The sequence below is a fragment of the Primulina tabacum genome, chromosome 15 (genome assembly GCF_025594145.1).
Source record: "Primulina tabacum isolate GXHZ01 chromosome 15, ASM2559414v2, whole genome shotgun sequence".
In the NCBI taxonomy this organism is placed as follows: domain Eukaryota; kingdom Viridiplantae; phylum Streptophyta; class Magnoliopsida; order Lamiales; family Gesneriaceae; genus Primulina; species Primulina tabacum.
Window position 1 is genome coordinate 2,909,965 of NC_134564.1, and position 14,011 is coordinate 2,923,975.

Below are 14,011 nucleotides of genomic sequence, written 5' to 3' on the forward strand. Positions count from 1 at the left end.
GTTTTAAAACGAGTAGACGTTTCAGTTGGTATCAGAGCAAGGGTCCTGTATAGGGTTGTGTCACTGCCAGCATTCTGCCGCTCAGTCTTGAAGCCTCAAGTCTGTAAGTTGTATGATTTTACATGTTTTAAATGTTTTAATGCTATCACCTGCATGTTTACATGATATACGTTTTACGAGACATGTTATGTTTTTAGATTACGTGCTTTAAAATTTTTATACATGTTACGACATTAAATGAGAAATTATATGATTTTCATGCATGCTGGCTTTGTGGTGGAATTTGACATGAATAAGAATTTGGCTATTGGGCATTAGGAGAGGTCGGAAACGAATTGATTATATTATTTTCAGGTAGTAGTACTGATGTTCTACTCGTGGGTAATAAGTTAAACTGGAAGATTATGAATGATTTTGGGACTTGTAGATTTTCTAAGAAATTACTGATGGTTCGTGGTTGCTAGTCGAGTTAATTTTTGAGGATTCCATGTAAGGATTAATGATTCGAAGAATACGAAAATCTTTAGAAGTATAAAAATGTATAACTTGGGATTTAAGGATTAAATTGCATGAATTGAGAATTTTAAGGACCTAATTGTAATAACCAATATTTTGAGGAGCTAAGTGCAAAAAAAAAAAATTCCAAGGGACTATTTTCGAATTTCTCAAATTTTGGGATTAAATTTTGAGTTTCGAGAATTTTAAGATTTAAGGATGCTAAGTCGAAAATTTTATGTGGAAAAAAAAATGCAAATTTCGAAGAGTTGTAGGGCCAAAAATGTAATTTTTGAGAACTTTAAGTGCCAAATTGCAAATTCCAAAATTTTTGAGGATTTAATTCGAACTTTGAGGAACAATTGGGTTAAATCAATAATTTTTCGAGGTTATAAGAATTGATTTTGAGTTTAATAAATTTGAAGTTTCTTAAATTTATGTACGAGAAACCTATAAAGTGGGATTATGAATACCAATAACTTATAGGTAATTGTTGAATTCTTGAGATTAAGGACAAATCGGATAATATTCGAGGAAAGTAAGAACTAATTTTGTTATTTTTAAGAAATTTGGGGGATTTGTTTAGTAGTAAGTGAGAAGTGAATGGTTTAATTGACTGGAATTTTTGATGATTTAGATCTGAAGGGATATTTGGAACATGAGATATCTTGGTTATAATGTTATAAGAAATGGTAATCAAGGACATTGTGTGATGAATCAATCTTGGGATTGAAAATTTAAGTGTTAGTGAAATAATGTTGTAGCAAATTAAGAATTTAAAGTGATGACAATTTAAGGTGAATTTGATCAGTTAATTAAGTTATAAGAGTAGACATGAAGCTAACAAAATTTTGGGAACTTGAGTTTGATGTATCATAATTTTTAATCGTGATCTTAAGAATTAAAATTATATCTTTGTTGGAATTTAATTTTTCTAGAAAGTTGGGTGTGATTGATGGTTAAGATATTTGATAGACGCATGTGAGAGATGAGGTAGACACATTGTCTTGAGAAATTTTGAAAGTCATTAAAAAACTTGGAGATAAGAGGATATGTGTACTGGAATTATTTAACCAAAGCTATTTGGATTAGGTAAGTTGAATTTCAAATTTATAGGATATTTGTTCATACGGAAATTTTGGGTGAAATAAAAACAAAAGGGAATTAGTTGTGTTCAACCTAAGTAATCAATGAATGAATATTAAGACTTTTATCAAGTAAGAAATCTAAATCTTGATATGAGAATTCTAGAATTCTAAGGGTTATAAGTAAAAATTGGTTTGTTAGAGTTAGTCCAACTTTAACATGAGATAAGTTAGTAAGTTTTTTTTTACGCTAGAATTATTTAAGCATTGAGGATACGTAAGTATGCGACATTCGTTCCAATGGGGAAAGTTCAAATGTCTTAGGCCTCAACTATATTGTAATTGAGAAGAAAATAGTTTAAGAATGTAATTGATACTAGAATGGTTTTATTATTAAAGTAGAAGATCGATATTGCCTATCTTGGGTTTTATGGATTAACGTTACTCGAATTTAAGAATTGCAACAATTTTATATTTGGGGGCATACTTGTAAATAGTTAAGTTACGTAAGTTTGGTGCCGTAAGATAAAGATTCGATTAAAGGATCTTAGGCTGATTTTGTTATGGAGCTGAGATAAGGTTTAACTTTTAAGTGTATCACCGATGATATAAGTCAATTAGTAAATTTTGGTGCTAAGGTTACTTAAGTCGAACTGCATAAATGATAATGTAATAGGTTGATGATGGGTATTGTATAAGAAAAGTAAAGTACGTTAAGTTTGGATATCCATTTATAGCATGGGGAATTGCGAGATAGTCAGAAATTTGAGGACATAGAAAAATAGAACTAAGTCACCATAAGTCGTTTTAAGTTAGGATTCACAGACGAGGATTTTGGTAGGCAAATTCAATTAGGATTGAGGAGACGTAAGGACAACTTATCACTTATTTTATCAAGAGTAGCGCAGCGGAAGCGTGGACTATTGAGATTCTAGAATTGAGAGTAACTTTTTGTTTTTCGAGGGTAAGCAAATTTCGGGAGACGAAATTCAATTTAAGGGGGGTAGATTGTAACGTCCCAAAAATTTGAAGGTCCACGTGAACCACATGCATGCGAGTTATTAAATTTCTTTGGTATTTTATTAAATTGTTTTAAAGCATTAAATGCATGTTTATTTCATTAAATTGTATTTAATTATTTTCATGCATTTTATGCATAATTATTGCATGGTAGAATTTATTTCATGAAATTTTAAAGGTTTATGCAATATAGATTTTTAAGTTGCTTTTCGCGCTCGAACGAGGAACGAAGACCGATAAATTATCAGAAAAAATTATTTTACTACATGATTAATTTTTATTAATTATTTTAAGATGTTTTTAAGTGTATTTTTCAAAAATGGGATTTATTGGGTATTTTTATCTACAAGATTTTATTTTTAACGGTACGTAAATTTTGTCGAATCGGAGACTTTTTGAGGGCTCGGCTATTATTTTCAAAAACTTTCCAACAAGAAATATTTTTCGGGAGTGTGTTTGAATTTAATGGACCTACTTTAAGCTTATTGGGCTTAAATATCTTTTTAAACTCCTAATTGACAATTTAAGGCCCATTATATATTAAATTATTATTTAATTAACACCTTAACCTCACTTAACCTAAGCATATTCCCTCCTTCAGCCGACACCCTCCCCTCAGCAGGTTTTCCTCTCGGTTTCAGCACCCCAATAGCTGAATAGCATCGGCCTTGGCTTGTCTTTGCAAATAAATTATTCTTCCCGTTGCTCATTTCTTCGTCGTTCTTGCGTAGAATTCATCAAGGCACGCGTTGTATTTCTTCTTTACTCATCACACACGTTTTATATGCTGTTGAATGTGTACATCCAAGAAAACTTTCGATCCCCCCTTGTGCATAAAAGATTTTGGTGATACAATGTATTTCTTGCATTATTTTGTTGTTCACTCATGATTTTTCTGGTTTGTGGTGTAAGGGGCTGTGTAATAGTTTGACAGAGAGCTGTTAAGGTCGAGGTTGATGAGATTAGATGCTGGAGTCGAAGTTCGATCGGGGTCGTTGAGATTGTTGAGGGCCGATTGGAGTTGAGGCTTGTGTGGGGGCTCGATCGGAAATTCTGTTGCCCCGGTTGTGCGAGGGTCATCCCCAGCCCTGGACCAGACCCTGGTGGGTCTGAGTCGTGGTCTGGGATGACTCGAACCATGCTGGAGTCGGTGGAAAAGTTGATCGAGCAAGGTTGAGTCGGGTAGGCCGCGTGTAGGAATTTTTTTGGGATGTTTCTCGGCTCTTAGAAGATAGCAGCGGGAAGGGGCTGTGTGGGTGGGTTCAGCAGGTTCAGAGGAGACCTAGGGGGTCTAGGGAAGGGTGGATCGCAGCTGGTCCCATCAGTAGAAGGCTAGGATCTCAAATATGTAAAGTGGTGCGCTAGGATGGGTTGGATTGGAAAGTGTCGCAACTCCAACAGCTGGTGGCCTACTGTTCTAAGGTTTAGGGGGTTGGCTTGGATGGTTTTAAGGCTGTAAATGATTGTATTAGGTGAGGAAAAAAAGTTAGGGAAAGTTTTGGTTCGATTCGGGTTAAAATGGGGACACCAGTCCAAGTTTCAAAACGAATTGGTTAAGTTATAAAATGAGCTCGAATTTATGTCTAGGAATGCTTTTGAAAATGTTTTGGGACATTTTAAGGAGTTTGGTAAGCTTCGGGTAAATTTTAGAGGTCCAGGGTTGAAACGTTAATTTTTGGGTTTCCAGGGGCAAAATGGTCATTTTGCACCCAGAGTGAGATTTTGGTCTTGGCAGCACCCTGAGCACAAATTATAATATTTTAAATGATTATGCATCATGTTTACGATTTTTATGCTATTGTGATAATTATGATGCATGCTTGGTTTAAAGGAAAAATTATGCATATGCATAATTTTATTAAGTGATGAATATAATGACACATTTTGAAGGAAGTGATTTAGTTGTGACTGACATGATGACACGATGATATGATTGGAGATATCGTGAGGGAAAAGGCCCCAGAGGGAGCCCGTTTACGGGAGAAAGCCCCAGAGGGAGCCCGACGATCGTATTTCCATTGACATGATATGATGACATGATAGGCTCGGGCTCAGTTGACGGGTGAGAGTGTCGCTGATGTCCCCGACCGCCGGGTACCGCGGTTACACGTAGATGGATCCATCGACTGACATGATGACATGATGATACGAAAGTCACATCTAATGAACGGAATTCAAATTAAGATTTTAACACGTATATGCTGATACGATGATACATGCTATTACCATGTTTTGACATGTCACAGTTACGCATACGATGTGATAACATGATGAGACATGTTTTGACACGTTAGCATTTTACACGACACGCTTATGTTCATGTTTTTAAGCTCATGAAATGTATGTTGATTATGCTATTTTTCACTAATGTGTGCTACGTATATGTACTTGTTATTACTGGTACAGGTGTGTTGAGTCTTTAGACTCACTAGGCGTGTGTGATGCAGGTGAGCATTTTGAGCAGGAGACAGGAGGTGCTGAACTCTGAGTAGGCAGTCTTGGTGAGGTGACATAACCCGAGGACCGCGCGTTTTTCCGCATTTTGAGTGATGATTTTTGGAGAGGAGTTAAACATTTTATTTACGTAGAGTATTTTCATGATTTTTACTCATTTACGTTTACGTCGATGTTGGTTATTTTTTACTGTGATATTTTCATTGATAAATAAATATGATCATTTTAAATGTTAATTTTTAAAATGAGAGCTCAAAAAAAAAAAAAAAAAAATAGTTCCGCATTTTAAAACGAGTAGACGTTTCACCTTGAATTTACTCTAGGTCTGAAATCACGAAGAAGATCGTTAGAAGGGGGTCGGTAGAATGTCCTGACGTAACCCCTCTGACGCTCAAGTCAGATACTGCGAATATGGTGATAGAGTAGCTAAGGGTGCTGCTACAAATCAATATAGTGAATGCATGAATTAGACACTCAAACCTGGTATTTACAGGAGGATACATGGGCCTGTCATAAGCCTTCTACCTTGGTTCGTGATGAGCCAGGGGATCGAAATCTGGTGTGAGCCCAATTTTAATGGGCTCATTCATGGGATATCACTATGTTAAGTTATAGTTCGCCACCAATAATATAAATAAATGAGTTGATTTATAATAATTACAAAAAACTCAGTTATAAGGATTGTATCTATCCTACATTTGTTATAGCTAAATTTAATAAGTATATGTATATCCCCTCTTATATAAGGGATCAAATAAAGTCTACTTAATTTTTAAGTTAACGAGCATAAATATAAATACAAGACAGATGCAAATATCACATTAGAAATATATAATTTTCAAAATTAGATGGAAATTTTTATAATTATTGCAGATCTTAGAACGTATACATGTAATTACCCCAATAATAATAATAATAATAAATTAATAAAATGTACGTATGAGTTGTATTGACGAATGCGATAAATCGGATCGACATCGGCACAGCCTAATCAATCCACATGGTAGATAAAAGAAAGAGTATATAAATTTTTATGAGATCGTCTATTGTATTAATTTATGATAATTTTTTTAACAGATAAGAAATATTATTTTTTATATTAAAATTATTTATTTTTATTTTTATAAATATGCCCGTCAATCTATTTATTTAGACGATCTTGGACTCGTGGCAAATAACTCAATGAGCAGATAACCTAGGGGCAAAGAAAATTGGGAACCGTTTGGTGTTTGGATTTCTGACGCAACAATTGGAATTGGATGGTCAAATTAAAACTCCAATCTCTGCGTAACAGACAATTCTCCCTCTACAATTGCTGTCCCGTTTCTAGTGGCGCATTAATCTCAATTTTATATATTTTTAATTGGGTTCAAGAAATTAGGGTTAAGGTTCGGTAGCTGCTGTTAATCAATCCTAATTTTCATTTTTCCATCTGACATTAACTGGGTTTTGATTCATATACTTTAATTTGCCCCCAAGGTTGGTATTTTAATAGGCATTTCGGCTTGGAGAACTATAAACTAGTTTCATTCTGCAGCTCTGTTTTTTTTGGTTATAGAAATTTGAAGGGATATATTGTTCGCTTGGTTTAAATATATTGCCGGTATCTAATTTTTATTTTTCAAAAGCTAGGATAGATCAGCTCCCACGATCTTTTGTCTTTTTACTTCCAGCATTGTCATTTCAGGATACTGTATCAATGTTATGCTGTTCGAGTAATGAATTGATTGAAAGGTCGTAAACTCTATTTCTTAGCTGATGTTTACTTTTTTTACGCAGTTGATCTCGGGCTTGAGTCTATTTGTTCTTGATTGTCAATGGGAGCACCTAAACAGAAGTGGACTCCAGAAGAAGAAGCTACTCTTAAAGCTGGAGTCCTTAAGCATGGGCCTGGCAAATGGCGTACAATTCTTAAAGACCCGCAATTTAGTGGAGTTTTGTATCTGCGATCTAATGTTGATCTCAAGGTAGAATTGGTATTCTAGTACAGAATTTGTATTCTAGTACCATTGTTATCAGAATCATCAATCATGTCACTTGGATTTTGGGTTCTAGTAATACAATTGCTTGTGTTTTTACCCGACTTTGTTGGTCCGATTTGATTAGGACAAGTGGCGGAACCTGAGTGTTATAACAAATGGATGGGGGTCTCGTGAAAAGACCAGGCTAGCACTGAAAAGGACGCACCCTGCCCATAAGCATGGAGAGAACGCTGCGGCTCTTTCAAGCTTAAGTCAGAGCGATGAGGAATTACCCAGTTCACGGCCTCTTGCTACATCAGGTGGTTCTTCACCAAACGATGGTCCAAAGAGATGTGTCATGAGGTTAGACATATTGTGGAAATCTGTAAACTCATCTAACCTGAAAGCTACAAGACATCATTCATTTTCATATAAACATTTATTAGAAGGCCCATAATTTTCAGGTTTCCTAAATTCAATTTTTGTGGTGCTTTGTACTGCCTCATTGGCACCTCCTTCAACACACAAAAACACACAAAATGAATTTTGTTTCCTGTTGAATGCCCAACTTTTTAGGGATAGAAATGATTAGGAATGGGAATCTTTACCTCTTCAAGTTGAGCTTGTGAGACGTGAGTTATCATGTTTGTTAGCTTCGAATGAGCTGCCTGATACCCTTGTGTTAGGAGATGCTGATTCTAAGCCACACGGATGAAATATAGCAGGAATAATGATCGATCAAACACAATTGATAACGCTGTGATATATAATATTTGTTGTATTGATTGAAATAAAATGAAGTATTTCCTAGAGATGAATCTCTGTACAAGCAATGAAATTGCTCCCCTAGCCAGTCTTGGTATGGGCTCAATATAATCGGACCGGTATCGATATTAAAGTCCGTCACACCTTGCAAGCTATATTTTTTGGTGATTTTTCCCTTACTGCGAGAGCGAAGCACAAGATCCTTACCTCATAAATGGTTGAGTTGATTTTGATGTGCATGGGTTTTAAATTTTTCAAAGAGCATAATCACATTTTGATACTTTACTTCTATTTTTGTGTTTAATATCCAACAAAGATACTGTGTGGTTGTTTGATGGTTGCCATGCTTGTATTGTTTGGACTGCTGGTGATCACTAACATAGGATGTTTGCATTTACTTTATTCAAGACTGGACAATCTCATTATGGAGGCAATAAATAACCTGAGGGAGCCTGGTGGTTCGAACAAGACAACCATAGCATCATACATAGAGGTGGCATTTCTATTCGAGTCCATACATGAACTGGATAATTTTTTGTTCATGTACTCTAAATGATTTATAAACTATGAACAGTGCTTTATTTTTTGTATATGATCAGTTACACTATTATAACTTATACTACAATGAAACTACTACTACTGTGACAATAATTTAATTTACATTGCAGACATTACTCGATAAACCATGTTTTCTTTTGGAAACGATATCTTTTGTAAACACAGTTTTAATTATGCAAGAGGGAACCCGAACTATCATAAGAAATAATAAAATTATGTACAGAGCAACTTCTTTTTGTTTGTTGAAGCTATCAAGTATAATTTGAAAATATTAGTTAGTTCATTAATAATTTTGTGCACAAAAACTTTGTGCAGTTGCCATGGAGAAATTCAGAATAGGCTTATCTTCTTTTATTCACATTCTCGTCATTGCACAACGATTACCTTTTGAAGGTTTCATCAGAGTTGCACGTGTTTGTGAATGGGAATGGGTATAACATGAGAATGGAAAAAGGATGCAAGCTGTCATATTTTATCTCATTTGTTGATATTTTGCTGAGAGAAGTTGTGAATTTCTTGAAATTCCGAGTTTAAAATAATAAATGCTTGCTGAGAACAATCACCTCTTTGATCAGAAACCAATCTATACAATCTTTCATTTCTTTTTAAACCATAGCGAACTTCATGGTTTTGAAAGGGAGTCCTTTTTGATTGAGCTGGTGACTTGCTATTCACAGTGCATTCCTCCACTGAGTTGGGATTTATCAGCTTGTTGAATTAGGGTGATCTCTGTAATAATCTATAGTTGAGTAAAGGTGACCTGCCTTGTAAACTTTGGTATTTCATTGTGAATGAGATTTAAGGGGCACGCCTGTATGAATAAATCAATAATCTGCATATGCAGGTCTCTCCTGCAGTATTCTCTAGCATTTATCCAAAAACTGAGCAAGATTATTAGATCTTTATATTCCAAAGTTTATTGAGATTTCCAACTGTTGCATAATTTTGTGCTAGTAATTACTGTTTAATTATTGTGTTTCATTACATTCTTCTTTTTCTTTTCTTGTTTGTAAATTAAGGCGCGGTGTGTAAGACTCATACCTGTTTATTAGAAAAGAAAAAGACGATAAAGGAGAGGGGAACTATACCAAGATATTTCGAAGAAAACGATTATACAGATTTACTAGAATCACCTAAAATCTTGCAACCAATTCTATTTAATTTCACAATCCTGTTATCTGACTTAAAGCATCTCTTCTGTCAAAAGTGGAACCATTTACTCTCAATAATTTGGGCCGTGCATTCCGTTACGTTCTTGGTACTTGCGGAATGTTACGAACTTGGAAACCAATTCTTTTTGTATTAGTTATACATATGCTGACTTTTTATCCTGTTACTTGGTGACACAGTTACAATTTAGCAATATTCTAATCTTACAGTGCAATACAGGATCAATACTGGGCTCCTCCAAACTTTAAGAGGATATTGTCAGCAAAGTTGAAGCATTTGGCTGCAACTGGAAAACTTATTAAGGTGTCAGCCCAACTCTTGACTTTTTACCCTGGCATGATCTGATAGTTGCTTAAGATCGAGAATTTATTTGCTAGTTTTATTGGCATCCTTGAGAATTTCATTTTGATGGCTTAAATTTGGAGGCCGTTGTCTCATGTAGATGAAGCGCAAGTATAGGATTGCTGCAATTTCCACTTTATCTGAAAGAAGAAATCCTGCCGCACCTGCTCTGGAAGGAAGACAGAAAAATTCTTCGAAAATTGATCGTGATGATATTATTAATTTCTCTAAATCTCAGATTGATTTAGAGTTAGTCGATATGAGTAATATGACTCCACAAGAAGCTTCTGCAGCCGCAGCTCGAGCAGTTGCTGAAGCAGAAGCTGCAATGGCTGAAGCTGAAGCAGCAGCAGTAGAAGCTGATGCAGCAGAAGCTGATGCTGAAGCAGCGCAGGCTTTTGCGGAGGCTGCAGTGAAGACGCTTAAAGAAAGAAGCACGTCTGGAATGGTATGATATATGATCTTTCTGCTGCCCTGTTTCCTATTATAAAACACCGGGAAAGTGTTATGGTTTCCGGCAACACCTCCGATTACTAACAGAGAAAGAGAATATATATTGCAAAAGGGAATAACAGAATCTTGTTACAATCACTCTCTCTCACACTAACAAATAGTTAGTGACTTACTCACTGAATAATAACTGAATACCCCACTACCCAACCTCCCCTCTCCTTTTATACTTGCCTCTCACTTGTTCCCTTCCAGCTCCTAACATATACATTAACAATCTTGGGCCGGATCTTCTCGGACTCTTCAGGTAATGGGCTTCATAATCTTGGACTTACTGGGCTCAGTAGGTTTGGGCCCATAACATGCCTTGCCTCATCAAGATTCGCCTTGTCCTCAAGGCGAAATCCAGGGAACTGTGTTATGAAGTTTTCCTTGTCTTCCCATGTGGCTTCCTCAACCGTTCTTCCTCTCCACTGTACTAGCAACTGTCGGGCTATCTTCCCTTGTACTCGCTTAGTTCTTTCGGCCAAAACCCTTTCAGGTTCGAAAGTGAGAAACAAATCAGTATCCACTTCACTAGGCAATTTAATTTCATCAGGATTCCGACCCACTGCTTTTTTTAGACACGATACGTGAAAAACTGGATGTATCTTGGATCCTTCGGGCAGCTTCAAACGATAAGCCACTTGCCCCACTTTCTTCAACACCTGATAAGGCCCATAATACCTTGCTGCTAGTTTCTGGAACACCCTTGTAGAAACCGAATTTTGGCGGTGTGGTCGTAACTTCAGATACACCACATCGCCTTCTTGGAAATGAACCTCCCTACGCTTTTTGTTGGCGTATTTGGTCATTCGTTGTTGAGCCCGCTCCAAGTTATATTTGAGCTGTCTCAAGAGTTCATCCCCGTCCCCAAGACACACCCCAAAAAACACGTTTTTGTCAACTGCTAGACCCAATTCGCTTATTAATTTTTTTGAGATGAAATTGTGACTCTCGCCACTGTCCACCATTGCTACTACCTCCCTTCCAGCCACCCTCGCCCTCATCTTCAATGTTTGTGGGTGATTAATGCCATTGACACAGTACAATGGTAATTCAAGGGTGTTGTATTCCACGTGAGCTTCTCCCACCTCTTCTACTTCCCTCCTCGCCTCCTCGTTTTTTTCCTCTAACTCGACTTGCTCCCACTCGCCATCTTCTCCTTCTTCCTCCGCTAGAATCGTCACTCTCAGGCTCTTGTTGGCGCATCGGTGCATCGGGTGGTAGGGTTCTCCACATTTGAAACACAGTCCCTTCTCGCGTCTGTGTAAGAATTCTTGATGAGATACCACTCTGGCATCACGACTTTTTTGATCTGGTATTCTCATCGTCCCTCCAGCCCCTCCTCCCGATTGACCACGAGGCCCAGCACCATGAGATTGCAGCGTAAGCGAGCTTCGTGCTCTCTGCTCTCCTGGGCTCAGTGTTCGCATATTATTATTGGGTTGTGGGTAATTTTTATTCCGGTCCTTATCATGCGCTGGAGCCAGATTGGCCCAGCCCACATTAGTTACCGGTTTCTGCGCATACCCCAAGCCCAATCCGAATTTACTTTTTCCTCGATCCACCGCAGTCCCATACAATTCCCTCTCCAGCCCCCTTGCCAACATCATCGCACGATCCACTGTTCGGGGTGCGTGCACAATCATCCTCCGCCTTATCTCTTCCCTCAGCCCACTCATGAAATAGCCGTGGCCTTGATCCTCCTGAACCTCTCCCAGCTGCGCAATCAACATCTCGAAACGCTCGATGTAAGCATCCACCGACTGCTGCTCTTGATTCAGTGACGCCATTAGCTCAAAAGGGTTGGCATCAATTCCACTGAAGCGTTTGATCAGTTCTTCCGCAAATCTATCCCAACCCATGTTTGGAATTCTTACTTTCATCCATCGGAACCAATGCACAGTGGTACCATGCATACAAATGTAAGCTAATTTGAGCCTGCAATCCCGTGGGGTTTCGTGGACTTCGAAATACTGCTTGATTTTCCCCAGCCATCCCAAAGGATCTTCTCCTTCAAATGCAGGTAATTAAATTTTTTTCAATGCCATTCTCACTTCCTCTGAGCCTTCTTCCTGTTCTCTTACCTGGCGTGCAACGCTCTCGTCCTTCCCGTGCATCTCACTCCCTACCCTTGGTTGTTCTCCACCATCATTGCTCATTGCCATTGCTCCTCCTTGTGCCTTGATCATCTGTTCCATCATTTCCTTCAGACTTAATAATCCCTCCACCGCTTTATCGATCTTATCCAGCCTACCTTGCACTTGTGACATGTTGTCTTGTACTCCCATCAATGCCTTCTCCATGCTTTCTATCTTGGCTTCTGATCGTGTGCTGGCCATTGTATTCCGTCGCTCTCTCGGATCCGGCAGGTCGGACCAATGTTATGGTTTCCGGCAACACCTCCGATTACTAACAGAAAAAGAGAATATATATTGCAAAAGGGAATAACAGAATCTTGTTACAATCACTCTCTCACACTAAGAAATAGTTAGTGACTCACTCACTGAATAATAACTGAATACCCCACTACCCAACCTCCCCTCTCCTTTTATACTTGCCTCTCACTTGTTCCCTTCCCTCTCCTAACATATACATTAACAATCTTGGGCCGGATCTTCTCGAACTCTTCAGGTAATGGGCTTGATAATCTTGGACTTACTGGGCTCAGTAGGTTTGGGCCCATAACAGAAAGTTAGGTGATACCATCTTTCCCTTTTTAGCTTACAACCTAATTGAAAATTGTGCCCTGTTGTGAAAAAAATAGATCCTCTGCTTGCTTCCTAGTTGAACGCTCGTTTCAATTTAAAAGAGAGTAAAATGGAATTTGTTCTTTGCAGAATGTACAGATGATTCAGGCATGATGGAGATTGGCGCAATGCTTATGAAGTGAACTTTTGTCGAACTGATGCTAACTTCGTATTCTTCTACAGACTTTCTTTGAGATTGTACATACAATATGGACTGACTAACAGCTTATTTATATAGTCGACTTAGATGGTTTGGGATTAAGATTTGTACGGCGATCATGACCTAATGTAGTTGGCACGATTTGCAGATTTAGCTTGGCTAGTTAACTGTAGATGCCATTGTTGCTTGTATTCTTGAAGCTGATGTAACTAGATCAAGAAATTTGAAGAGATGTTTCATGATGCTGTTCAGTGCTTTTTGTTCATTTATTATTGGAACAAATGCGAAAGATGTTACAAGGATCTCAGGGGGGAGAAAAAAAAACATTTCTCTCTTTGTTTGCCATTTGTTTTTGTCATAATTGCGTTAACACGACTTTTTTTTTTTAATCTTTATTTTGTCATAATTGTCGTTATAACTGACTAGGAGTCATCTATGCTTCATTGAACTCATATTTTAGTTCAAAATTTCTCTTATTTAATGTTCATTCGATGTTTTATGTATATATTTTCATGTGTGTGAACAATGGATGAATTAATTGATGGAGCGTCTTCATTTTGAACAAGTTGATTTGATTATCATATTTTTGATATACTCTATTTCTATCAGTCTTGGTTCAACGTTCCTGTCACAAACTTATTGTCAATGATAAGGTATTTTTTTATTTTAGTTTAGATTAGATTTGATGGAATAAAATATGACAGATTAAGAATGATTATTTTGTTCCTGATATGCGGAGATTTTATTTTATTATCTTTG

General features: G+C 37.2%; 1 protein-coding gene across 2 annotated transcripts; it reads left to right on the plus strand.

Moving 5' to 3' along the window:
- Positions 1 to 6,211: 6,211 nt before the first annotated feature.
- LOC142526652 (telomere repeat-binding factor 1-like) lies at positions 6,212 to 13,503 on the plus strand. Of its 2 annotated transcripts, XM_075631176.1 has the most exons (7): positions 6,212 to 6,341; positions 6,834 to 7,021; positions 7,161 to 7,378; positions 8,189 to 8,273; positions 9,728 to 9,811; positions 9,951 to 10,298; positions 13,183 to 13,503. In XM_075631176.1, exons 2-7 carry the CDS (start codon positions 6,872 to 6,874, stop codon positions 13,204 to 13,206), a joined length of 909 nt encoding a protein of 302 aa, XP_075487291.1. In that variant the 5' UTR covers positions 6,212 to 6,341; positions 6,834 to 6,871; the 3' UTR covers positions 13,207 to 13,503. The 2 variants fall into 2 exon arrangements, with proteins under 2 accessions (XP_075487291.1, XP_075487290.1); XM_075631175.1 differs by lacking the exon at positions 6,212 to 6,341 and having other exon boundaries at positions 6,373 to 7,021.
- Positions 13,504 to 14,011: the final 508 nt, after the last annotated feature.